Source organism: Lagenorhynchus albirostris, chromosome 2 (assembly GCF_949774975.1).
Source record: "Lagenorhynchus albirostris chromosome 2, mLagAlb1.1, whole genome shotgun sequence".
In the NCBI taxonomy this organism is placed as follows: domain Eukaryota; kingdom Metazoa; phylum Chordata; class Mammalia; order Artiodactyla; family Delphinidae; genus Lagenorhynchus; species Lagenorhynchus albirostris.
Genome location: NC_083096.1, coordinates 166,064,479 through 166,088,341, shown reverse-complemented (window position 1 = coordinate 166,088,341; position 23,863 = coordinate 166,064,479). Strand labels below are relative to the sequence as shown.

Sequence of the window (23,863 nt, the reverse complement as noted above, 5' to 3'; positions counted from 1 at the left end):
CCTATACCATTAGGATGCCTCCACAGGTATGGTCCTATAACAGGATGGGGAACAAGAAGATGCAAAAGAAACCCAAGACATCTTCTTTGCTTTTGGAAAGGATTCACTAGAATGCAATTTATCAGCACATGTCAATTAATATGCAGGATTACCTTGCTTATTTAAAAGGCCATTTAACTGGTGCCCTTTGATTCCCTGGAAGCTAACAAAAAACTGGACAAAAGACCAAAGGCCTGTGATACCCCCTCTGAGCAGTCAAAGGAAGGATTACAAAGTCTAAGCACTAAAGGCAGTGCATTCTAGTTGCAGGAACGTCCCTAAAGCCCTCTCTCAGTGACTATTTAGTTTTACTTGAGACAGTTGTAAATAACATGGCTGATCAGAAGTATAAATTTGAAGTGAACAGGGAGAGCTGCTGGGGGGTGGCACAGTCAAGGCAGTGAAGAGTAATGGCTGGCAGGCTGACCACAAGGGAGACAACACAAACTATGAAAAGCAATGAAAAGAACTAAGAGGCCAGCAGCTGGGAGCCACGTAGCGTAGGTGCAAACAGCTCTCCATATCTTCACAGATCACAGGGCGCCACTGCGCTGGCATTAGACCTGGTCACAGGTGTTTTTGTTCTCTGGGGATGGTATGGAATGTTAGGTACGGCCAGATGATTAGCTTTGGCCAATGAAATGTGAATGGAAATAATGAGGGTCACTTCTGGGCAGGAGCTTTAAGGGCTAAGTGGGTGCTTCACCATGTTCTCTTCCCGTTCCACCATGACCAATGGCAACATTTCCAGATAATGGCAGCTCTGCCAGCCTGGTTCCCCAAGTGAGGATAAAAATGATGCAGAGGATGGGCTTCCCTGGTGGCGCGGTGGTTGAGAGTCCGCCTGCCTTTGCGGGGGACGCGGGTTCGTGCCCCGGTACGGGAGGATCCCACATGCCGCGGAGAGGCTGGGCCCGTGGGCCGTGGCCGCTGGGGCTGCGCATCCAGAGCCTGTGCTCTGCAGCGGGAGAGGCCACAGCAGTGAGAGGCCTGCATACCGCAAAAAAAAAAAAAAAAAAAAAAATGATGCAGAGGAGAGTCTCGAGCTGACCCACAGAGGACAAGAAGCACAGGCAAGAAATAAATTTTTATTGCTTTTTGGGATTGTTTGTTACTACTGTATAATTGAATCTATCCTGATTGAAACATTCTAAAAAGTTAAATGAGGTCAGATCACATTAAGAAGTGTGTGCATTATCTTTTTGGTAAATTACCCTTCAATATTATAGTCAATATAATATTGTGTGACTTAGAGGATAATTTTCAGTGAGGAAAATTCACCTACTCCAATGACATCAGATAAATGAGTCATTACCAGAACATGAACTGAACAGAGGAGATGGATCCAGTTTCCGAACAACTTCTTTCTCTAGGAAGGGTCCAGGTCTTTACAAAATATACCTGCATTATGTATGGGTCTAAGGCAGAAGTTGGGTCTCACGCTCTAATGCTGTCAGAACTGACTTCTCAGCGTCTGCAGAACCAGCCCCCGGCACAAGGGATGGCTTCTACTGGTTCTGTGATTGCTGAGGGGCTCTGGTCCCTGTCTAGGGGTTAAAAGGCCCTCCAGGATATCTGTATGTGCTCTCATAGAAGGAAATCCATAATGTGTTCTTGAGTAAAAACAGCGAGGCAACAACTTGAGAATGTACAGCCTTATTAAGTATACATGGAACATTTACAAAATTGACCTCACACTGAGGCAACAAGCAAGTCTCAGAATGAAAACCACGTGGGTCATTTTCTCTGACCAAAAGCAGTTAAGCTAGAAAACAACAGCCATAGGGTAACTAGGAAAATCTCACATGTTTGGAAAGTAGGAAACATACTTTTAAATAATCCATGGGTTATACATCTTTTCACTTAATCCTCCTAACTATTCAGAATGCAGATCCTCATTTTAGAAATGCAGGAACTGAGACTAAAAAGAGAACATAATTTGCTCAAATTTACCCAGCTAGCAGTGGTGAAGCCTGGACTCAAAACCACGCTATAGAACTCTAGAGCCAGGGCTTTAACGATATTCTCCTTATGCTATGTCTCACTGGAACCCACAGATCCTCCCCAGGTAGGTCCACAGCCTCAATGGATCTGGTGTTTCACCTCTGAGAAAGAATAGCTGTTGAGAGATGGGAGACAGTCCCAGCTTGCTTTGGTGACACTGACCTTGGCCCTGTTGCATAGAGACGCATTTCCTCTTGCTCTTGCTTCCTCTGGGGTGCCCTACTTGGGCCAAGGTGAGAGGTCTAGAGTAGTGGAGAGGGGTGTTTCAGGTTGATGTTCCCAGACAGCTTTGAACTAGATCACTAGGAAGACTTCCTTTCCTTTCGAAGTTTTTTTCCGCATGGATACAAGTGGTAAGCAATCAAAGGAAGACAGAAGGAAAAGTTACTTCCAGATGGCTCCCCATCTTGCTGTAATGCAGTTTAAATACGGAAAATATTCTAGGCAAACATATCATTAGGCAAACATGAGTATTAATATCATTCATATTAAAAATGGAACAGAATGGAAATTCAACCTATATCTTGACTTAAATTTGAGACTAAGGCCTCAGAGCCAGAAGACAACTACAGCACCCTGATTCTGAGCAAGTTGGAGGCTCACGATATCTGAGGTAAGAGGCAAGACCAAAGTGTTCCTAAGACTTCTCTCTAGGGAAGTCTTCCTGAATTCGAACCGACCAAACTTCCTCACTTTTGTGGTGAGGGCCTGATCAAATGGCTACTTAACAATGTTATTCTCCCTTCTCCACCCCAACCTATGTCTGTTGTTTCCTGTCAAGCTACATTTTCAGCAAAACTCTAAGACATTCAGAGCTTCTGAGGTACCCGTTGTCCCTCAGCCTCTCTCCTTATGCTATCAGGACAATGCTGTCTGCCCCTTCCACGGGCTCACAAGTATAACTTCATCCTGACTAAATGCCTGAGACTATGTTTCATGCAGTGAGAAGGCTTGAAAATAAACAGAAAATCTGATGGTGGTCCATATCCTAGAAAGCTACCTAAAGTGTTTAGAACTCACCAAGCAACACTGGGGAGGGAGAAGGGGGAGGGGGAGGAAGAAATAGCAGCAGGTTGGGCTAGAGGTCCAGACAGTGGGAATTTTCCCTCTATCCTTTGGCTCCATTTCTTCCACTGCAGAAGCCACACTGGCCCAAGATGAGGGAGTCAGCTGGCTGGGTTAACAGCGTTCACAGTGCTCAGCCTGGGGCTTGGGTCCTCCCTTGCCCCGTCCCACTGCTTGTTCCCCACACCATCAGGGCTCAGTCCCCAGAAAGTCAGTTTGCCAATCAGTGAGTGACCCAAGTCCCAACATGAGTTTACGATCAACAAGTCCAAGATCCAAGTACCCGGTTATCCAATCAGCAGTGTGATTACATCCTCTCAATCTGTGCAGAAGGGTCATGATGACCACCTCCTGGTAGGAGGACACGGGTGTCCCTGGGCAGGCCCCCAATGGGAACTCAGCTCAGTGACCTTTCACAAATGACCCGTTGTGCCTACAGGCTGGACAGATGCTGTGGGGCCCCTGGGGTTAGTGATGGTCCGATGCCTTCAATGAGGTTGTTCCATTGGTCATAGTCCTCGTTCAGGTCTGAATGAGAAAAAATCCAGGTTAGGTAAACGGTTGTAAGGTTAGATCAAAGAGTAGCTAGCATGGATTTAGTGGGTCATACTAGAGAGGAGCACCTGGGATACTAAAAGGACTGGTTACGGTGGCTGTGATGGTGGAAGAAATAATGACAACTACTATTCATACAGGTGCTTCATAAATGACTTGCTTAACCCATAACAACTCAGTAACGATAATAATAACAGAAGGTAGCACTTATTGAAGGATAACTCATTCCAGGAACTTTGCTAAACATGCATTGTTTCATTTAATTTTCATAATATCCCTATGTGTTAAGTACCATATTGGCCCTATTTCACAGTTGAGGAAACTGAGCCTCGGTGAAGCTACCTGATTTGTCCAAAGCCATTACAGATGGTGAGTGGTAGAGACAGAATTCAAACCCCGGTCAGAAAGGGTGAGAAAGTGGAAAGCCCAATTCCAAGCCCACAGATATTGCTGAGCAAGAACAGATCCTTCACACGCCAACCAGTGAATGTGGAAGTGGGGCCATGTCAGTGAAGGGCATAGGACAGCAACATCATGAAGCAGCATAACACCGGGTACAATTCAAGAGAGGGCCCTGGGACCACGGGCAGATGGATCTAATGACTTGGCGAGAACAGTCAGAAAGGGTCCAAGGCCGCAGGCTGAGGGAGTAGGACACAGCTGAGCAGGCAAATGGTGTTTTTGTTCAAAACAAACAAAAAACCTGGGACAGAAGGCAGCGACCACTCTCCTTCAGCTTCAGATCCCCAGGGCCCTGCCAAGAACCTGGCATGGAACAGGTCCTCGGCAAACAGAGCGACATATTCATTAATACAAAAATTACCGAGCACACCACTATGTGCCACGGTTTGTTCTTGGTGCCAAAAATACAGCCACAGACAAATAGAAACCCTCATCCTCTCAGAGCTCACAATCTAGGAGGCAGAGATAACAAAAAACAAAACAACCTACATAGGATATGAAAAGGTGAGCTGCGCTGTGGCAAAAATGAGAGCCAGACAGAAGCAGTGCTGGTGGCTGGGAGATGGGGGTGACAGGAGGAAGGGACAGTACAATGGTTTTTTGGTTTGTTTTTTGTTTTTTTAAATAAATTTGTTTATTTATTTATTTATTTTTGGCTGTGTTGGGTCTTCATTGCTGCACGCGGGCTTTCTCTAGTTGCGGCGAGCGGAGGCTACTCTTCGTTGCGGTGCGTGGGCTTCTCATTGCAGTGGCTTCTCTTGTTGCAGAGCATGGGCTCTAGGTGTGTGGGCTTCAGTAGTTGCGGCACGCGGGCTCAGTAGTTGTGGCTCGCGGGCTCTAGAGCACAGGCTCAGTAGTTGTGGCACATGGGTTTAGTTGCTCCGCGGCATGTGGGATCTTCCCGGACCAGGGCTCGAACCTGTGTCCCTTTCATTGGCAGGCAGATTCTTAACCACTGCGCCACCAGGGAAGTCCCAGTACAATATTTTAAAGAGGATTGTCAACATGAGTCTCACTAGGAAGGTGAGATTTGAGCAAAAATGGGGAGGTGGGAGTGAGCCATGAGACTACACGGGAAGAACATTTGAGGCAGCAGGAACAGCAGTGCAAAGGTGTGAAGCGGGAGTGTGCCTGGGGTGTGGAGGCTTGTGCAGCGACAGTGAAGTAGGCCCGGGGAGCAGCCGCAGGAGGGACGCTGGGTGTTGGCTTTGTCCCTCAGAGAAATGGGAGCCACTGGAGGATCCTGAACAGCGGAGTGACAAGATCTGGCTTCCTTTCTGAAATGATCACTCTGGCTGCTTCATTGAGAAAGGACTGTGTAGGGTGGCGGTAGGGAGATCAGTTAGGAAACTCTTAGAGTGATTTAAGTGAGAGAAGAGTTGGACAGGATGGTAATTGGGGTGGTGACCAGTGATTACTTTCTTTTTTTAAAATAAATTTATTTATTCATTTATTTATTTTTGGCTGCATTGGGTCTTCATTGCTGCACGTGGGCTTTCTCTAGCTGTGGCGAGTGGGGGCTACTCTTCATTGTGGTGCGTGGGCTTCTCATTGAGGTGGCTTCTGTTGTTGCGGAGCACGGGCTCTAGGCACGCAGGCTTCAGTAGTTGTGGCACGTGGGCTCAGTAGTTGTGGCTCGCGGGCGCTAGATCACAGGCTCAGTAGTTGTGGCGTGCAGGCTTAGTTGCTCTGTGGCATGTGGGATCTTCCCGGACCGGGGCTCAAACCCGTGTCCCCCGCATTGACAGGCAGATTCTTAACCACTGCGCCACCAGGGAAGTCCCAAGTGATTACTTTCCGTTTGTATTTTGAAGGCAGAGCCAATAGGATTCTCTGAGGGATTAGATGGGAGGTGTAAGAGAAAAGAATGGGGACTTTGGTTTGAGTAACTAGAAGGATGGAGTTACTATTAACTGAGGAGGGAAAGACTGCAGTTGAAAGCTGTTCTTGTGTGTGATGTCCCTAAGAAGTCAAGATGCTGAGTAGTGGGTTATATAAGTCTGATGTTCATGGGCGAGATCAAACTGGAGACATAAACTGGAGAGTTGTCAGCACAGACATGGCATTTAAAGCCATGAGACTAGATGACATGAGGAGATACAGAGAAGCGGTCCAAGCCCTGAGTCCTGGAAGCAGCAAAGCAGATGGAGGAGGAGCAGACACTGAGAAGGGAGGAAATCGCAGGGGGACGTCTTGGAAGTAAAGACAGGGCTTCACAGAGGAGGGCGTCACAAACTCTGTCAGCAGCTGCTGAGGTTCCAGTGAGATGAGGAATGAGGAGAAGTGATCGCTGGATTTAGTGCTGTGAAGGTCACCGGTGACCTTGACAAAGGCAGTTTTCACGGAGGACTGGGATGCAAAAGGCTGAATAGAGTAGGTTCAAGAGAGAATGGGGGTCTTCCCTGGTGGCGCAGTGGTTGGGAATCTGCCTGCTAATGCAGGGGACACAGGTTCGAGCCCTGGTCTGGGAAGATTCCACATGCCACGGAGCAATTAGGCCCGTAAGCCACAACCACTGAGCCTGCGCGTCTGGAGCCTGTGCTCCGCAACAAGAGAGGCCGCGACAGTGAGAAGCCCGCGCACCGTGATGAAGAGTGGCCTCCGCTTGCCACAACTAGAGAAAGCCCTCACGCAGAAACGAAGACCCAACACAGCAAAAATAAATTAATTAATAAACTCCTACCCCAAACATCTTCTTAAAAAAAAAAAAAAAAGTCTCCAAGCCAAAATTTATTTAAAAAAGAGAATGGGAAGAGAAGAATCAGAGAAAGTGAAGACATTCTTGTGAGGAGTTTGCTTTCATGAGGAACAGGGAAACAGAGTGGTAACTGGGGGGCAAAGTGTGGGTCAAGACAGATTCTTTTTAAGAGAAATTTCAGCATGAAACAAACCAGCAGAGGGGAAAAATTGATGATCTAAGGTAAAGAGGAAAAAATTGCTGGCACAATCATCCTGAGCAGACCAAAGAGGGTGACATCCACCATGCAGGTGGAGTGGTTGGCCCAGTTAGACAACTTGAGTAGGAACCTCTAGGAACCAGACGGAAAGCTGAGTATGTGCGAGAAGAAGGTAGGTAGATGCAGCGTTGGGATTTTGAGGAGGTACTGACTGCCTCCATTTTCTTAGTGAAGTGGGAGACAAAGTTAAGCAGCTGAGAGACGGGATGGGGGGGAAGGTGTTAGAGCTTTGAAGAGAAAGAAGAAGGTGTGAAATGGTCTTCCAGGAGAGTGGGAGGGAGGATGAGTAGCTGGAGACAGGAGCTGCATGTAGTTCATATGAAAGAAACACCAATCTTCTTAACAGAAGGTAACACAATCCCTGTGTCAGCGGAACATGTGCTCTCAGAGGTATTTTTTAGAAGTGGTGAGAAGTTCACCTGAGCCACCTACAATCTATTTTAGTTTCCCACGTGACAATGTACTCTGGGAAATGGTCACCAAAAAGCTTTTCTCTCTTTGCAAAACTAATTACCCCAAGCTGAGAGCCTTTGCCTTTTTTCACTGTCTTATCTCTTAATCACTTGGATACTGCAAGAGCCTCCTAGCTGGGCTCTTTGCTGGGCAGCTCTCAACCTGCCCCATTTCACCCATCCTCCATGATGCACCCAGACTACAAACACAAGTCTAATCATGACAATCCCTTGCTTAGAACCCACCAAGGACACTCACAGCCCAATTCAAACTTAGGGGACTTCCCTGGTGGTGCAGTGGTTAAGAATCCGCCTGCCAATGTAGGGGACATGGGTTCGATCCCTGGTCCGGGAAGATCCCACATGCCATGGAGCAACTAAGCCTGTGCACCACAACTACTGAGCCTGCACTCTAGAGCCCGCGAGCCACAACTACTGAAGCCCGTGCACCTAGAGCCCGTGCTCCACAACAAGAAAAGCCACTGCAATGAGAAGCACGTGCACCGCAACGAAGAGTAGCTCCCCCTCGTCACAACTAGAGGAAGCCCGCACGCAACAACAAAGACCCAATGCAGCCAAAAATAAATAAAAAATAAATTAAATAAATTTTTTAAAAATTCAAACTTATTTCAGGAAATACATGCATGGGCTTCTAGATCTGGTTTCTGCCCACTTCCCTACCTTTATCTTCCAACAATTCACTATCCTGAACTCCAGATACACTAAACACAGCTTCTCAAAACTGACCAAGCCCACACCAGTCTTTGTGCCTCTGTCTAGAAGACCCTTGCCCCTCCCTGCCTAGTGAGTGTTACTCATCTCTAACATTAAAGACAAGCATCGTTTTGTCTAGGGAGCCTCCTTTCCTAGCTGTCCTTTCCCTTCCGTCTGAGTTAGGGCCTGTGCTCTGTGTCTCCCGAAGACTCAGTGCATCCCTGGGTCAGCAGAGCCACTGCCAGAACAGTGCAGCAATGAAGCACCTGGGCTTTCGAATCAGACAGCCTAGGGGGCATTCGGGTTTTGCCACTTACTAACCGGATAACCTTGGATGAATTACTTAAATTTTCTAAGCTTTAGAATCCTCGTCTGTAGAATGGAGTTAATAATAAAAGCACCCATCAGGAAGGGCCATCTGCAGGATTATACATGCTAACGTAACTAAAGTACTTAGCAGAAGGCCTGGCATAAAGCAAGTCCTCAACAATCTTCCTACAATCTAAGACTCTCCTAATCTTCTGCTGGTCTCCAATAGTGAGTACCTTAGCTCGATGGACATTGCTACTCAAGGGAGAGCAATCATGCCATGGTGGGCTCCCCTGTCATCTTTAGCTCTTCCCTAATGATATGATGCCTGAGAGGAAACAGGGAAAGTGGGCTGAGCACCGTGTAATCAGGCCCCGTTAAAGTCTTGAGACATGGATCCATTCCTCTCCTACCAAGTGCTAAGAATGATGCTCTAGGGCTTCCCTGGTGGCGCAGTGTTTGAGAGTCCGCCTGCCGGTGCAGGGGACACGGGTGCGTGCCCCGGTCCGGGAAGATCCCACAGGCTGCGGAGCGGCTGGGCCCGTGAGCCATGGCCGCTGAGCCTGCGCGTCCGGAGCCTGTGCTCCGCAACGGGAGAGGCCGCAACAGTGAGAGGCCCGCGTACCGCAAAAAAAAAAAAAAAAAAAGAATGATGCTCTAAGGTCTGTATTAACCCTAAAGGCTCTAAACCCATGCTGGCACAATGGCTCATGATGAGCAAGATGAAATGAACAGGCATAAATATTAAAATGTAAATTTAGGCTCAAAAAGTCAATACATTCGAAATAGGACAGATACATTTTAAAAGCAAAGTCAATCCAAATCAGATTTGTTTGGCACTTGGTGGAAAGGTTAATACACTCAGGCCATCCAACGAGAAGTCTAGGGTCCAGAGCTCAGAGGTGACAGTCCTGCTGTACCAGGCACTGGCCACACCACATCCGGCATGTCGTGTTCAAGTCAGGGCAGCACATGTTAAAAAGCACACCAACAAACAGCACATCCAAAGGGGGAAATAAATGGCCCCATGGGAAACTGCACAGGGAACAGGTAGAGGTACCAGGCACATTTAGCTTAATGAACAGAAAACTCAGAGAGGACACCATAGGTGACTTCAAATATCTAAAAAGCTGCCACGTACAGGGGTCTGAGGCTTCTCGGGGTAGCTCTTGAGGGGATACCCAGGGCAAGTGGGGAGGAGTTACAAAGACTCAGATCTTGGTCTTAGGTTAGAGTTAGGTCAAACCTAACTTCCCTTCTGAAGGAAGCTGCCTTACCGCCCAGCACCTGCTGAGGGATCAGCCTTGCACAGATAATGGTAGCCTACTCCATTCTGACTGGATCAGAAAGGGACCTCAGATCAAGAGAGCTCTGGGCCCGTGTTGGGCAGTGGCCTACAATGTGTTTTGGCCTGTAAAGATGAGCTGGTACAACCCAGTTGTTTCTCTTGGCAATCTGGTCTAAGAAATCCCAGAAGTATGGTGGTGAACAGAGGGAGCAGAAGACGAAAGGATGCCACGAGGGGAGAGGACAAGCCGCAAGGGGTTCAAGCCAACCGAAGTGATAAGGAAGCAGAAACAGTGCATATGCAGATGCTCTCAGCAAGAGTAAAAGTACAGAGCAGAAAGAGGAAAAATGCAGACCGGAGCAAAGAGAAACAGAGATGTCATGAGAGGAAGAGACAGAGAGACTGAGCCCAAGAGAGAGACAGAGAGAAGTCAGTCCTACAAGCTACCTCGGTTCCTGTTAACTTTTCCCTTCCCTGCCTGGCCAGGTGTACTCTCATAAACAAACTCTCCTTCCTTCTTGAGGTAAATTAGCGGATCTCTAGTCCTTGTAACCAAAAAAAGCCTAACTAGAATATCAATTCTTAAAACTACTGAAGTTTCCTGTGACGGAGAGGGCTGACCCTCAGAGCAGCGCACTCTCCATGCTGCGTGACCTCACAGCAGGGAAGATATGAGAGGATGTCTTCTCTGGGTGGGAGGCTGGACCAAAGACCTCTACAGGTCTGGCCATTTGCTGGCCTGTACTTTATGACATTAGTCATCATCCTTCTATGCTTTTTCTTTTTTTAAATAGCACTTCCACAATTTAGCCCATCTTCTATCGTCATAACCTCCTCCACAACACAGATAAGGTGAGTGCTAATGAGTTAGAACAGAGGTAGTGGAGTAGAGAGAGGTGAATGTTCCATTTACAATGAGGAAACCAAGGCTCAGAAAAGTTAAATGACTAGGCCAAGGTCATTCAGGTGGTAGAGACAGAATCAGGATCTCCAAACTTTCAGCTAAGTGTTCTTTCTAGAATTCTATGTAACTCTCTCCTTCATTCACATTTTGCCATAAATCTCACTGATCCAAGACATGTCAGTATAGACCACTGTGCAGGGAAATCTAAGAGACCCCCCCACCAGCTGCCCCACGAGCCCCAGTTCTCTCCTTACCAAGGTGCTTCTGCAGGAAGGCCAACATGGCCTGCACCACAGTCTCCTGACATTTATAGGGGTCCAAGCTCCCATGGGTTTGAGTGGAGAAGAATTTAGCAATCCAGTTACCAGCCATAAATGCAAAGTCAGTTTGACTCCAATGAACAGAACCACTAAAAGAAAAGAAAAACAAGTATCTGGTAGGGCTCTGGAGGCTAGGGCACATAAATATTTAAGCACCTACAATGTGCAAGGTGCTTTACATGCATTATCTCACTTAATTTTCACAACAGTCTTGCAAGGGAAGTATTTTCCTCTTTGACAGATCAGAGGAGAGAAATGATCTGCCCAAGTTCACAAAGCTAGTAAGGGATGGAGCTAGGATTTGAAAGGAGGTATACCTGGCTTCAAAGCTGCTTCAACTCCTAGACCATAAGGTCGGACTATGCAGGGAAAAGGCGGAGTCAGCTGGACAGCGGATGGGGCACTGAGGCGAGGTCTGCAGCACCTGCCATTCCCACGTTATTATAAACTATCACCCCATGGTTTTTACCCAGTGACTTCTGAACATTCACAAAACTTATCAGCTCCATCTTTAGCTCAGAACTGTACACAAAGTAAACAGGAAAAAGAAATAACTTGCCTTTAAGTAATCAGAAAAGTTAGGGCAAGTGCTTGTAAAAGAGTGTTTCTGGATCAGAATTTAAGTCCTTTGACATCAAATGCACTTAATTTGAAGGTGAAATTCTCACTAGGTTCATTTCTAGCTAAATTACTCATAACTAAATTTACTAGTCAATTCAATGAGGGAAGGAAGATTTAAATGTTAAACTCTATTTGATACCATGCAGAAAAACTGACTTTAAAAGGGATTATCTAAGGTACATGAGAAAGTATAAAGAAAAATATAATGGATACTTGCGTATCCAGCACTCAGTTTAAGAAATAATATATCGTCATGAGTTAAATCCAGGGACTTTCCTGGTGGCGCAGTGGTTAAGAATCCACCTGCCAATGCGGGGGACATGGGTTCGATCCCTGGTCTCGGAAGATCCCACATGCCACGGAGCAACTAAGCCCATGAGCCACAACTACTGACCCTGCGCTACAGAGCCTGTGAGCCATAACTACTGAGCCCACGTGCCACAACTACTGAAGTCCACATGCCTAGAGCCTGTACTCCACAAGAGAAGCCACCGCAACGTGAAGCACGTGCACTGCAGCGAAGAATAGTCCCCACTCTCCACAACTAGAGAAAGCCTGTGTGCAGCAACAAAGACCCAATGCAGCCAAAAATAAATAAATAAAATAAATTTATTAAAATAAAAAAAACAGAGCTAAATCCGCAGTTTTTGTGTACCCCTTCCCAAATGCTCTCCCTCCCCTCCAGAGGTCACAGTTATCCTGGATCTGAATGGCTTAGGGAAACTGTCAAGCAGTCCTCTGCTGCCATGAAATCAAAATGAAAGGAGAGGGGCTGGCCCCAAGGAAGACAGCCTGGGCCAAGATGGGCAAGGGAAGAAGCCATGGCCTACTGAGCAGACCCCTAGCGGTCCGGGCTTTGGATCTGGCATTTCAACCACCTGAATGAGTCCATAGGGCCATGACATGTAGTTACTTGTCATTTCGCTGAAATAAGACCTGGGATCCTTGAATCATGTGGGCTATTTGGCTCAAGTACAGGGCAGGACCAAGTCAGAGACTTGTCAGTGAGACTTTAGTCCTGCACCTGTAGCTCTAAGCCACTTCCTATGTAAAGTTCATTCTTTTTTTAAATAAATTTATTTATTTTATTTTATTTATTTTATTTTTGGCTGTGTTGGGTCTTCGTTGCTGCATGTGGGCTTTTCTCTGGTTGTGGCGAACAGGGGCTACTCTTTGTTGCAGTGTGTAGGCTTCTCACTGCGGTGGCTTCTTTTGTTGTGGAGCACGGGCTCTAGGCGTGTGGGCTTCAGTAGTTGTGGCACATGGGCTCAGTAGTTGTGGCCCACAGGCTCTAGGTGCAGGCTCAGTAGGTGTGGTGCACGGGCTTAGTCGCTCCGCGGCATGTGGGATCTTCCTGGACCAGGGCTTGAACCCGTGTCCCCTGCATTGGCAGGTGGATTCTTAACCACTGCACCACCAGGGAAGCCCTAAAGTTCATTTCTTAAAGTCACTCAAAATCTTCTCTCTGTGAAAAATGCCTCCTAAAATCAAACCATCTGACAGTGTTGATGATGGAAGTGAAGAGAATATGGTTTCTCTCTGGCAGAGAATAGATGGTTCATGGAAGATACCTGAATTTAGGTATTCATGAAGGTCTCTAAAAATCCATCTTGTGAGTGTCAAAGGTCTACTATATCCATACTCTTCAAAAGACTCAGTAAAATTCCCAAATGAGATTAGAGATTCCTGGAGTCCACCCAGACCCACACCTCTTCCTCTCTAACACATAATCCCATAACACCCTGTCATAAAGTCATATAAGCTAGTGAATAAATCACTGCAGGTAGAGCTAAGTGTTAAAGAAGGACAGATATGAAATTCCAAAGGAATTAAGATTTTGAAATTCAGGAGGTATTTATGTATTCTATCAATGGGTAGAACTTCTGGATAATTTAGAGGCAATTACGGGAGCCACAGCTGAGCAGAAAATGGAGAGGCCACTGGGGATCATGATCTTGGAGTTTACTCACAGGACAGTTATGATCCTGGATTGATCATGCTGGGCACAAATCTTCTTCATCAGGTTGACACTCTCCATTGTCTGGAATTTCTCAGCATTGATGAAAAATATAGGGCCTCGGGCCGTGGGGTAAAAGTCACGTTCCAGAGGAAACATCCAAGCATCCAGAGCCACAGCACACCTGCAACAGGACCAGACACGTGGAACTGCCATGTAGAAACTCAAGCAAGAACAATTAGGGTAGTTCTCCCTTCAGCGGGGTAAAAAGCTCAGAAAGCCAGGAAGGGGAACCAGGGCCCATACCCTTCAGTTAGGATCTTGGATAGAGATCACTTTTACCTGTCACCAAAAATCCTTCTAGATTTTTAAACTCTCTGAAAACAAGGATCAGACCTCCTCCTTCTCTTGGCTCTACTCTCAGGCAGCTGACCTGAGTCACACAGAATGGCACTTCATTCATTTACTCATTCATTCATTCACCTCTTCAAGTACCTACTATGTGCTTAGCCTTGTGCTGTGGATCTAGAGATAAATGACACAGTTGTTGCTCTCCTGGAGCTCCCAGAATAGCAGTGGAGATAGAACCACACAAGGTAGCAAAATACAATTTAGTGTCCTGATCGCACAAGCTGCTAAGTAAGCCCAGAGCATACGTGGCAGGAACGTCAGGGAAAGCCTCCTTGTTGCCACAACTCAAAGTCATGGCCAGTTTGTCCAGCAGAAATCTCTGTCACCAAGGGCAAAACTAAGGCCCTAAGATTAGCATCCTACTATCCCCCACCCCCAATGCTCCTCCAGTCTCCTCCATCTCAATAAAGGACAATCATCTTCCACTCAAATGATGGGCACACAGATGAAAAACCTTGATTCCTCTCTTTCCTTCACCTAAGTCCTGAAAATTCTAAAACCCATCCTGACTCCCTTCACTTCTCTCCATCCCACTACCTCCATCCTAAAGCAAGTCCCTCATCTCTCACCTTGACTCTGAAATAGCCTCCTTCTACTTAGCCTCCTTGTTTCCAGTCTTATCCTGCTACGACCCACTCTTCACATAGTGGTTTTTAAATGTAAATAAGATTTTTCTATACTTAAAATCTTTCAGTGGTTTCCTGTCATACTCAGAATAAAATCTAACTTCCTTACTCTGGCCAGAAGGCCCCATGAGTGGGCCCCTGTTTATCTCCCTGATTACACCTTGAATCGCTTCCCCCTCGCTCACTATGGTCCTCCCACACTGAAACAGCAAGCTTCTTTCCACCTCAGGGCCTTTAGCTGTTCCCTCTGCCTAGAATGATCTTCTCCTAGACCTTTATGTGGTTGGCTTCTTTGCCTTTGAGTCTAGCTTATGTCACTTTCTCCAGGAAGCGTCCACATACGCCAGCTTATTAGCCTATTTTACTTTCTTTGTTGCACTTGGGTGCCAGGGATTTGATTACTTGTTTGCTAGTCTCCTCCCACAGCAACATAATTCCATGAAATCAGAGACCTTGCTTTCTTCTTCACCACTGAATCCCCACCTCCCAAAACAGTACCTAGCACAAAATACATGCTGAATGAATGCATGGTGTGTGGAGCTAACAGCAGCATCACTGGGAAACTCACCGAAATCGGGTCTCCTTGGCCAAAGCCAGAATAGCTGTGGCCCCTCCAAATGAATGTCCCATTACAGCCATGCGGCTCACGTCAATGCTGCCCTGAGAAAGGTCAGAAACACAGGGGTGCATTTTTAGGAACTCTTCAAGGGCAAGAGGAAGAAACAGTGAGACAATGATGCAGAAACACAATACAGTGGGCGAGACCTCCAAAACCACGGTATTAAGCGTCTCTTGCCCACTGGAGAGCAACGGGTCAGGCCATCCCTGGACTGAACAGCCTTCTGTAGGCACGAATTCTGAAAACCACATTTCTCATCTTTATTTTAATAATCTTGCCACCTATAATATCTGGATGAGGTAGATATTCAAATATCTATGAATAAACAGAAATTATATGACCTATCAGTATAAGAGCACGTTAAGAATAAGGAACTCTCAGGAATTCCCTGGAGGTTCAGTGATCAGGACTCAGCGCTTTCACTGTGGTGGCCAGGGCTTGATTCCTGGTCAGGAAACTAAAATCCCGCAAGCCGCATGGTGCGGCCAAAAAAAAAAAGAATAAGAATTCACTTTATTTAGATCCTTGCCTTATAACCAATCCAACCAGAGGGATGGATGACACGTGCTCCAAGTCAAGTACAGAATGGGGGCGCTCCTACTGCCCCTCCACTTTGCTCTGAAGCAAGGACTGCTTGTACCAAAACCAATTCAGGTTCTACTTCCTCTGACATCTGTCCTGACTTTTATCTAGCAAAGTGAGCCTGCTCGCTCTAACGTGCTCTGCAAGCATCTATTTCTGGTTGTCCCCAGAAGCCTTCAGGACATGGTTATATAAAAAACCACTGCAGCTGCCTCCTAAGGGGCTCAAAAAATCTCTCCAGGATTTGCTGCCCAGCCTCTGCCCTGAACCCATGTTGTCCTTTGCTCTTCCCAACTTCTATCCCAAGTTTTTGTATCTAAATTCTCCCCTCTTTGCTCAGTACCTTTGGATTGGTCAAGGTTTCTTCAGCTTTTTTAATAAGTTAATAATATCTACATAACTCTAAAATCAGGAGTATATAGAGAAGTCTCCTACCTACACTATTCCCTGTCCACAGTTGCCCACCCCCTACCCAGACAGGTAAGTTGCTTGCGTCTTTGCAGAGCTTACTTATGCCTACACAGGTAAACATGAATATATACTTTCCCCCCTTTTACACAAGTGATATTGTAACTTACTTTTTTTACATAATAATATTAGTACATAAAGAGCTTCCTTATTCTTTTTTACAGCTACATTTGATTTCACCATGGTACAGACAGCTAGTGATCACCAAAACTGTTCTTCTTCCTGGACACACAGCTAGACTCTATTTCCCAACAGTTAGATGTGGCCTTGTGACTTGATGTGAGCGATAGTGGTCTTGTGATAGAATATGTAAGTGATTATCTCCATTTACAGGCACGGTCTATCAAAACTCTTCCATGCAAACCTCCATGCTCTTTCCCACTCCTGGCTTAACGTACATGGTGAAGTTGGGTTTCACAGGTGGAAGAGGGTGGAGCGATTAGAAGAAGGGAGCCTGGATCATGTGGGAGAGAAATAAATTTCTCTTTGTTAAGCCACTGAGATTTGGGGCTTACGTGTTATAGCAATTAGTATTATCCAAAATAATACATCCATTGTTCCATAATCTATTAAACCAGCTGTGGTCACTTATGGGTGAACATTTAGGATACTATCAATCTTTCGTTATTACAAACAACACTGGGATGAATAACCTTATACATACATCATGTTACATGTGTGCAGGGATGTGTAAAATAAATTCCCAGAATTGGACACTGCCGGGTCAAACACTAAGTGCATTCGTGCTGTTGAGAGCTATTGCCAAACTGCCCTGCATGGGGCAATCTGCACTCACACTGGCAACGGAGCAGAGGCTACTTCCCCACAGCTTTGCCGACAGGGTGAGTAATCAATTTTTGGATCTTGCTCAATCTGATAGATGAAAATTCACTTAGCTGTTTTCATTCTGTGTTTCTCCAAAAGGCTGCCTCTTAACTAATCCAACTACACATAGCCCGCCATCCCCCGATGTCTGTCTCAGGCCCACAGGCCCAGAGGCCTGAACTGTGGTGCCTGGCCCTGTTTATCTGGTGGGGACTGATGACATACACCATATAGCGGGCAAAGCTCTCTAGATTTCAGGGCCTGCCTTACCTCTTGGCCATTCAGGCTGATGCTTCTTCCTGGAAGACTTTTCCAGAGCCTTTAAAAGATATTTTCTAAAGAGGCTTTGGGGCACACTGCATAGGCAAAAAGCCCCAAATTAAAGTTTCACTCTACCACTTGCTTAGCTGTGTAACCTTGGGCAGATACTTACCCTCTTAGATCCTTGGTTTCTTTCTATGTAAAGAGATAACAATGCATATGTTTGTGAAAAGAGCTCTTATCATAGGAAGTCCTCATAAAGGAGTAATTATTATATATTTATATATATATGTATATACCATTCTCACTCATACAATGGAATATTACATGGCTATTAAAAATCATGCCATAGGGGCTTCCCTGGTGGCACAGTGGTTGAGAATCTGCCTGCCAGTGCAGGGGACATGGGTTTGAGCCCTGGTGTGGGAGGATCCCACATGCCGCAGAGCAACTAGGCCCATGAGCCACAACTACTGAGCCTGCGCGTCTGGAGCCTGTGCTCCACAACAAGAGAGGCCGCGATAGTGAGAGGCCCGCACACCGCAATGAGGAGTGGCCCCCGCTTGCCACAACTAGAGAAAGCCCTCGCACAGAAACGAAGACCCAACACAGCAAAAATTAATTAATTAATTAATAAACTCCTAAAAAAAAAAATCATGCCATAGAAAAATATTAACTGGAATAAGAAGACATGTGACATTCATACTGTTTTGCTAAATGAAGAATAGGGCCACAAAACACCTTGTATTAAATAGTAACATTGTTTTTTTGGTTTTTTTGCGGTACGCGGGCCTCTCACTGTTGTGGCCTCTCCCGTTGCAGAGCACAGGCTCCAGACGCACAGGCTCAGCGGCCATGGCTCACGGGCCCAGCCGCTCCACGGCATGTGGGATCTTCCCGGACCGGGGCACGAACCCGTGTCCCCTGCATCGGCAGGCGGACTCTCAACCACTGCGCCACCAGGGAAGCCCAACATTATTGTTTTTTAAAAACTGCATCTTAAAAGAACTGGAAGGACAAACATCAAAATATCCAAAAATTCCGTTTCTTTTTCCTTCATGCTTTTGTGTGATTTCTTGGTCCTCTAAATAAAGCCTGAGCTACTTTTGAAATTACAGAGGAAAGGACTGGATAGGGGAGGAAAATGTGCCTTCATAGGCACCAAATTCCATGTGGGGGACAGTTTCTCTCCTTCTGGGGGATTCTTGGGATTCCTTTAAAGGCAGGATTGAGCCTGCAGTAGACAACACACGTTGTATGCGGCTCCATAGCTCTTCCTTTGCGGAACAAACCATCCCTCCCTCACCCATGCGGCCCCATGAGGCTGTCAGTCCTGGTGCTCAAGTTCCCCTGACCCGGAAGTGGGTGTGTAACGTAGGCAGGCTAACCAGAATACCCTATCCCTCTGGCACAGTGACTGGCCCAGAAGGGGCATGTGACCCAAGCAGGCCATGGCCTTTCCAGATTGCTGAAAGCTACCAGTTTCTTTTCCTTTTAGGTCTGGAGCTGAGTTGAGATGCAGGCTTGGAATATGCCAGCAACCACCTTTCTTGCCTAATGGAGAGAGTCTGGTGAGAATGAAGCCCATATACACAGAGTGGAGTTGAGCCAGGAGAAGGGAGAGAGTTGAGACCCTGGATCTAGCCATGCTGGCCTGAAGCCAATCTGCTTTTGGTCTTCCTACTTAGTTGGGCCAATAAATTCTCTTTTGGTTTAAGCTAGTGAGTTAGGCTTCTGTTATTTGCAAGCAAGAAAGTCTTGATGAATAAAATGTGCTGCCATACCTTCAAGGTCATCAGATCCAACCCGCCAGGCACGGTGTTGAGGACAGTCTGCCCAGCAGCGGCCTCTTGCAGGACAGTTAACACCCTCAGGCACTCGCTTACCCTCTGGTGCACCTGCAACAGACAGTGCCAGTGGGAGCTGGAATACTGCACAACCATCCAGCGGGGATCTCGCTCCCCTACAGAGCCGAGGAAGAACGCAGAGATGACGTGCCCATGCACATCTCATCCAGCACTGTGGTCCCCACACCCTGAGAAAGGCTTAGCTCCCTCACAGCCACACATGTAAGCACCACCTAAGAGCACAACGAAGTCAGCCCTGCTGTTCAGACTCTACGTACCCACCGTGGTACACAGGGCTATAACATGGGTACAGTGTGCCACATGAAAGCACTCTGACAACAAGAGGACACAAAAGTGTTCCTATCATCAACCCAGTACTGGATTCCACTTGCCCACTTATAGCACATGTCTATTGTTTTTGTCTGCCTAGCACTCACCTGCCCTTACTTCTCCTGTTAACCCTGACTTTTGAGGATTGCCCCTCCCCCAAAAAATTTAGCAATGTATCTCGGATGGGAACTTCGTATTTTGGTACTTCTCCCCAGCCTCGGAGTCTCTATCCAGGATTTTTCATCTTGCACCTTGGGGTAGAAGTTGGGGACAACCCCAAAACAGCCCTATTCCCTCAGATGGTGAGGGCAAACATGTGCAACCTCATAAGGTAAGCCAGTTAGCAGATGAGACCAACCAGCAGAGGGACAGAGATAAGAGTGAAAAACAAGTCCCAATGGCATTTGGGACTAGCAGTCTTGCCCTTCCCTTGTCTGCTTATATAAGCCAACCAATTCTCCTTTTTGCCTAACAAGCTTAAGTTGGGTTTCTGTCACTTGCAATTGTAAGAGTCTTGATTAATACCTCATTTCTCTGATGTGACAAGCTCAGAACCACTATGACTAAGATTTCAAGAGAGGTTAGTTCAAAGTCTTCTTAGTGAGTGTTTTATAGGGAGGACAGGCTTAGTTACTCTCCCTCCCCACTGGCATAAGCCTACCTGGCAATTCCGAACATGGAATTCCTTCTCCCCTTCCTCAGTTTGACGGTGGGGGATCCATTCCTCCTCCAGTGACTCGCTGTTGGGCTGGTTCGCCTCTGGGGGCTGCTTGCAGAAACAGGTTGCTGCAGCTGACCCATCCCTGCAATACATGTGCCACCAGAGAGAGACCAGAAGACACTTGGACTTATTTCTCCCCTTTACCAAATCCTCCTTTTCAGCCAAGACATTCTAGATTATCCTTTAGCTAATAGGGAAAAAGATCGGGGGCACACATAGGAGTAGAAAAAAATGTGGATTTTGGAGACTGACCTGGGTTTGAACCCCAATTCAGCTATGTCACTTTCAGCAAGTTATTCAACATCTTTGAACCTTGGTTTCCTCACCTTTAAAATGAATATAACCCCTACCTTGCATAGTGCTGTGAGGACTAGAAATAATATATCTATAGGGAACTAGCCTATACCCTAGCCCACTGCAGGCACCCAACCCATGATGGTTCACTGTGACCGTCATCCCTCACCTGTGCTCTGGTACAGCAACCACAAAGCCATGGGAGGCCAGCTCCATGCAGAAGGCTGAATACAGTGTCCTAAAGATCCAGGAAGGAACCGAGAGAAGTGATCAAAAGAACGGCCTACCCTTAGCCCCTAGTCCAACCATGCTCTGCTAGTAGCCATCTCAAAAAATGGAATGGAGGAAGTTTCATTTGCAGCAGCCCTGGCCCAGAAGCTTTTTCCAGCCAGCATACCCCTGCTCTCACCAAGGCTCCAATGTCCTCCTCCAGGGAGCATGTGCAAGTCAATCCACCGTGTTTTTCAACCCCATACACTGACGCATCTCCTCCACCCCCAACCCCAATAGTTTGGCTACTTCAAACAATTGCATTCTTATTGTCTATATATTGTATGTCTCCCAACTTAGTTGGTAAGCTCCTTGAGGACAGGGACTCTGGCTATTTCTTTAATATGCAAATATGCATCTGAGATTTAACATGTGGGTTTTTTGGTCTGTCCTCCAACTTTCCAGAAAAAATATGGCAGACACTGCCAATTGCCTACTCCAAACACCTATTTTTCCCTTCCTCCTTAATAATAGAATCTAATTTTCAGTTGAAGACATTGTCATGCAAAAAAATATGACATTTCCCAGCCTCTCTGCAGTCAGGTTTGTCTGTGTGATTAAGTTCTAGTCCAGCAATAGAAATATAATGCTATCCTCCTAAGTAATTTAAAACTTTCTAGTAGATATATTTTAAAAAGTAAAAAGAAAGAGGTAGAATTAATTTTAATAATATATATTATTTAACCCAATATAGCCAAAACATCATCATTTGAACATATAATCAAAATTTTTTAATTAATGAAATATTTTATTACATTCTCTTTTTTTTTTCATATGAAGTCTTTGCAATCCAATGTGTGTTTTATACTTATAGCACATCTCAGTTTGGACCAGCCATATTTCAAATGTTCAATATGCACATGTGGTTAGAAGCTACCAATAATGGACAGAGCAGCTCTAGTCAATGGGATGTAAGCAGTTGTGTTATATAGAACTTTCAGAAGAGTTCTCCCTTCCTATTGCATAGACTGCAGATGTAATGGTTAGACCTAAAGCAGCCTGGGTCATGAGATACCCTTAGAAATAGAAGCTACACGTCTAGTTTTCTGACAGCTTTGTAGAACTATCATATCAGCTCTGTCTACCTCTAGCTTTCTTTTTATCTGAGCAAAAAATAAATTTTATGTTATTTAGGTCACTATTGCTTGGGGTTTTTCTGTGAAATACAACTTACTCAGATCCTAACTGATGCGGAAAGTCAGTGTCTTAAGTTTCTTTTCACCTTCTCACTTCTCTCAGGGAGGCAAAGAACTGGACTTGAGAGCCAGAGATTTCTGATCCCTTCCCAGTTTAAACTGTAACTTTGGACAAGTCTGCCTTTCAGAGCCTATTTGCTCATCTGTAAAATACGCATCCCCCTCCCCACGTACCTCACAGGACTGTGTGGGAACCAAAGGAGACAGAGGCACATTAAAATGGCGAGGTAATGTTTAAATATATATACTCCTCCCTGGGATGGGAAGCCAGAGGTCTGTGACTCATGGGAAGGATTTCAGATCCTGAATTAACCGCAGATGCAACAAGAGGAAACCATGTCCCTCTACCTCCCTGCCCCTTTTCTTGGAATTTCCCTATGGTTAATGAAGAGTATTTATAACTGATTCATCCCAGTTTACTGAGATCTGAGGCCTCAATACAGACTCTTAGTCCAAAAAGACCACTCTAAAGTCATGTGTTCACCTGCTCTCTCTATAAAATACCTGTCAGCTTAGGAAATAATATTTGTTAGCTTCTTTTCCCCACTAGACTACAATCTGAAAGCAGGGTCTCTATTGTATTCACTCCTGCATACCCAACCCCAGCATAGCACATAGCAGGTACTAAATTTACTGAATAAGAAAACTTCTTGGACTTCCCTGGTGGTGCAGTCGTTAAGAATCTGCCTGCCAAGGCAGGGGTCATGGGTTCAAGTCCTGGTCTGGGAAGATCCCACATGCCGAGGAGCAACTAAGCCCGTGCGTCACAACTACTGAGCCTGCGCTCTAGAGCCTGCAAGCCACAACTGCTGAGCCCATGTGCCACAACTACTGAAGCCCGTGCACCTAGAGCCCGTGCTCCGCAACAAGAGAAGCCACCGCAATAAGAAGTCCGCTCGCCGCAATTAGAAAAAGCCCACGTGCAGCCATGAAGACCCAACGCAGCCAAAAATAAAAATTAATTAATTAAAAAAAAGAAAACCATCTTGCTGCCTTTCTAGCCTCATCTCCACACCTGCTCTCCACTTCCTGCCATGTGCTACAGTTATGTGAATCCATATTCAGTCTCCTCTAGTGGATGCAAATTCCTTGATTTGTTTATCTTTATATGTCCCACCTTCTTTTCATGCCAAGGAGCTGGCATAGAGCAGGTGCTCAACAGATACCTGCTGAATGTATGGAACCTAGCAAAACATAAATATTCATTGGGAAACTACTATTTTCCAGGTAATGCCCTAGGCACTGGGAAAGATAGAAGACAGACATGGTCTCTGCCTTTGTGGAGCTTACAATCTAGTTAAAAAGACAGACATTAAAGAATAATCACATAAGTAATTAATTCATTACAAGTATGTTAAGTATTGAGAGGTACTTATGAAAGCACACCACGGGAAAACTTAACCTAATATAATATAGGGGTCAGGATAGGTGTCCCTAAGAAAGTGACACCCAAACTAAGACCCTGAAGGTAATTTGGAATTAGCCAGGCGAAAGATGAAAAGGAGGAAGAGGAAGAGAGGAGAACAGCAAGTATTCCAGGCAAAGGGAACAGCCACAAAGCACAGCACAAATGAAATCTCTGAGGCAGAAAGTAACATAGTGCCTTTAGGGCTGTTTGTCTGGAGAGCTGGAGTAGGGCAAGTAGCAAGCAACAAGGCTGGAAGCTTTGTCCTGGACCTGCATTCAGGTAAGCCAATGACAACAGCTGAATTAAGTTCAAAGGGCCATTAAAAAGATCTAGATAGGGTCTTCCCTGGTGACCCAGT

At 46.0% G+C, this 23,863-nt stretch overlaps 1 protein-coding gene across 2 annotated transcripts in view; it reads right to left on the bottom strand.

The window, feature by feature from the left end:
* Nucleotides 1–1,118: 1,118 nt before the first annotated feature.
* The window catches only part of PAFAH2 (platelet activating factor acetylhydrolase 2), a 32,004-nt gene continuing 9,259 nt past the window's right edge, over nucleotides 1,119–23,863 (bottom strand). The window contains exons 5-11 of one of the 2 annotated variants that reach the window (XM_060140996.1): nucleotides 20,801–20,869; nucleotides 20,278–20,419; nucleotides 19,224–19,337; nucleotides 15,253–15,344; nucleotides 13,661–13,831; nucleotides 11,004–11,158; nucleotides 1,119–3,636 (exon numbers count right to left, since the gene is read on the bottom strand). In XM_060140996.1, coding sequence (XP_059996979.1) covers nucleotides 3,542–3,636; nucleotides 11,004–11,158; nucleotides 13,661–13,831; nucleotides 15,253–15,344; nucleotides 19,224–19,337; nucleotides 20,278–20,419; nucleotides 20,801–20,869 — 838 coding nt within the window. In that variant the 3' untranslated portion in view covers nucleotides 1,119–3,541. The remainder of the gene's footprint in view (nucleotides 3,637–11,003; nucleotides 11,159–13,660; nucleotides 13,832–15,252; nucleotides 15,345–19,223; nucleotides 19,338–20,277; nucleotides 20,420–20,800; nucleotides 20,870–23,863) is intronic. The other variant, XM_060140997.1, reaches the window with a different exon arrangement.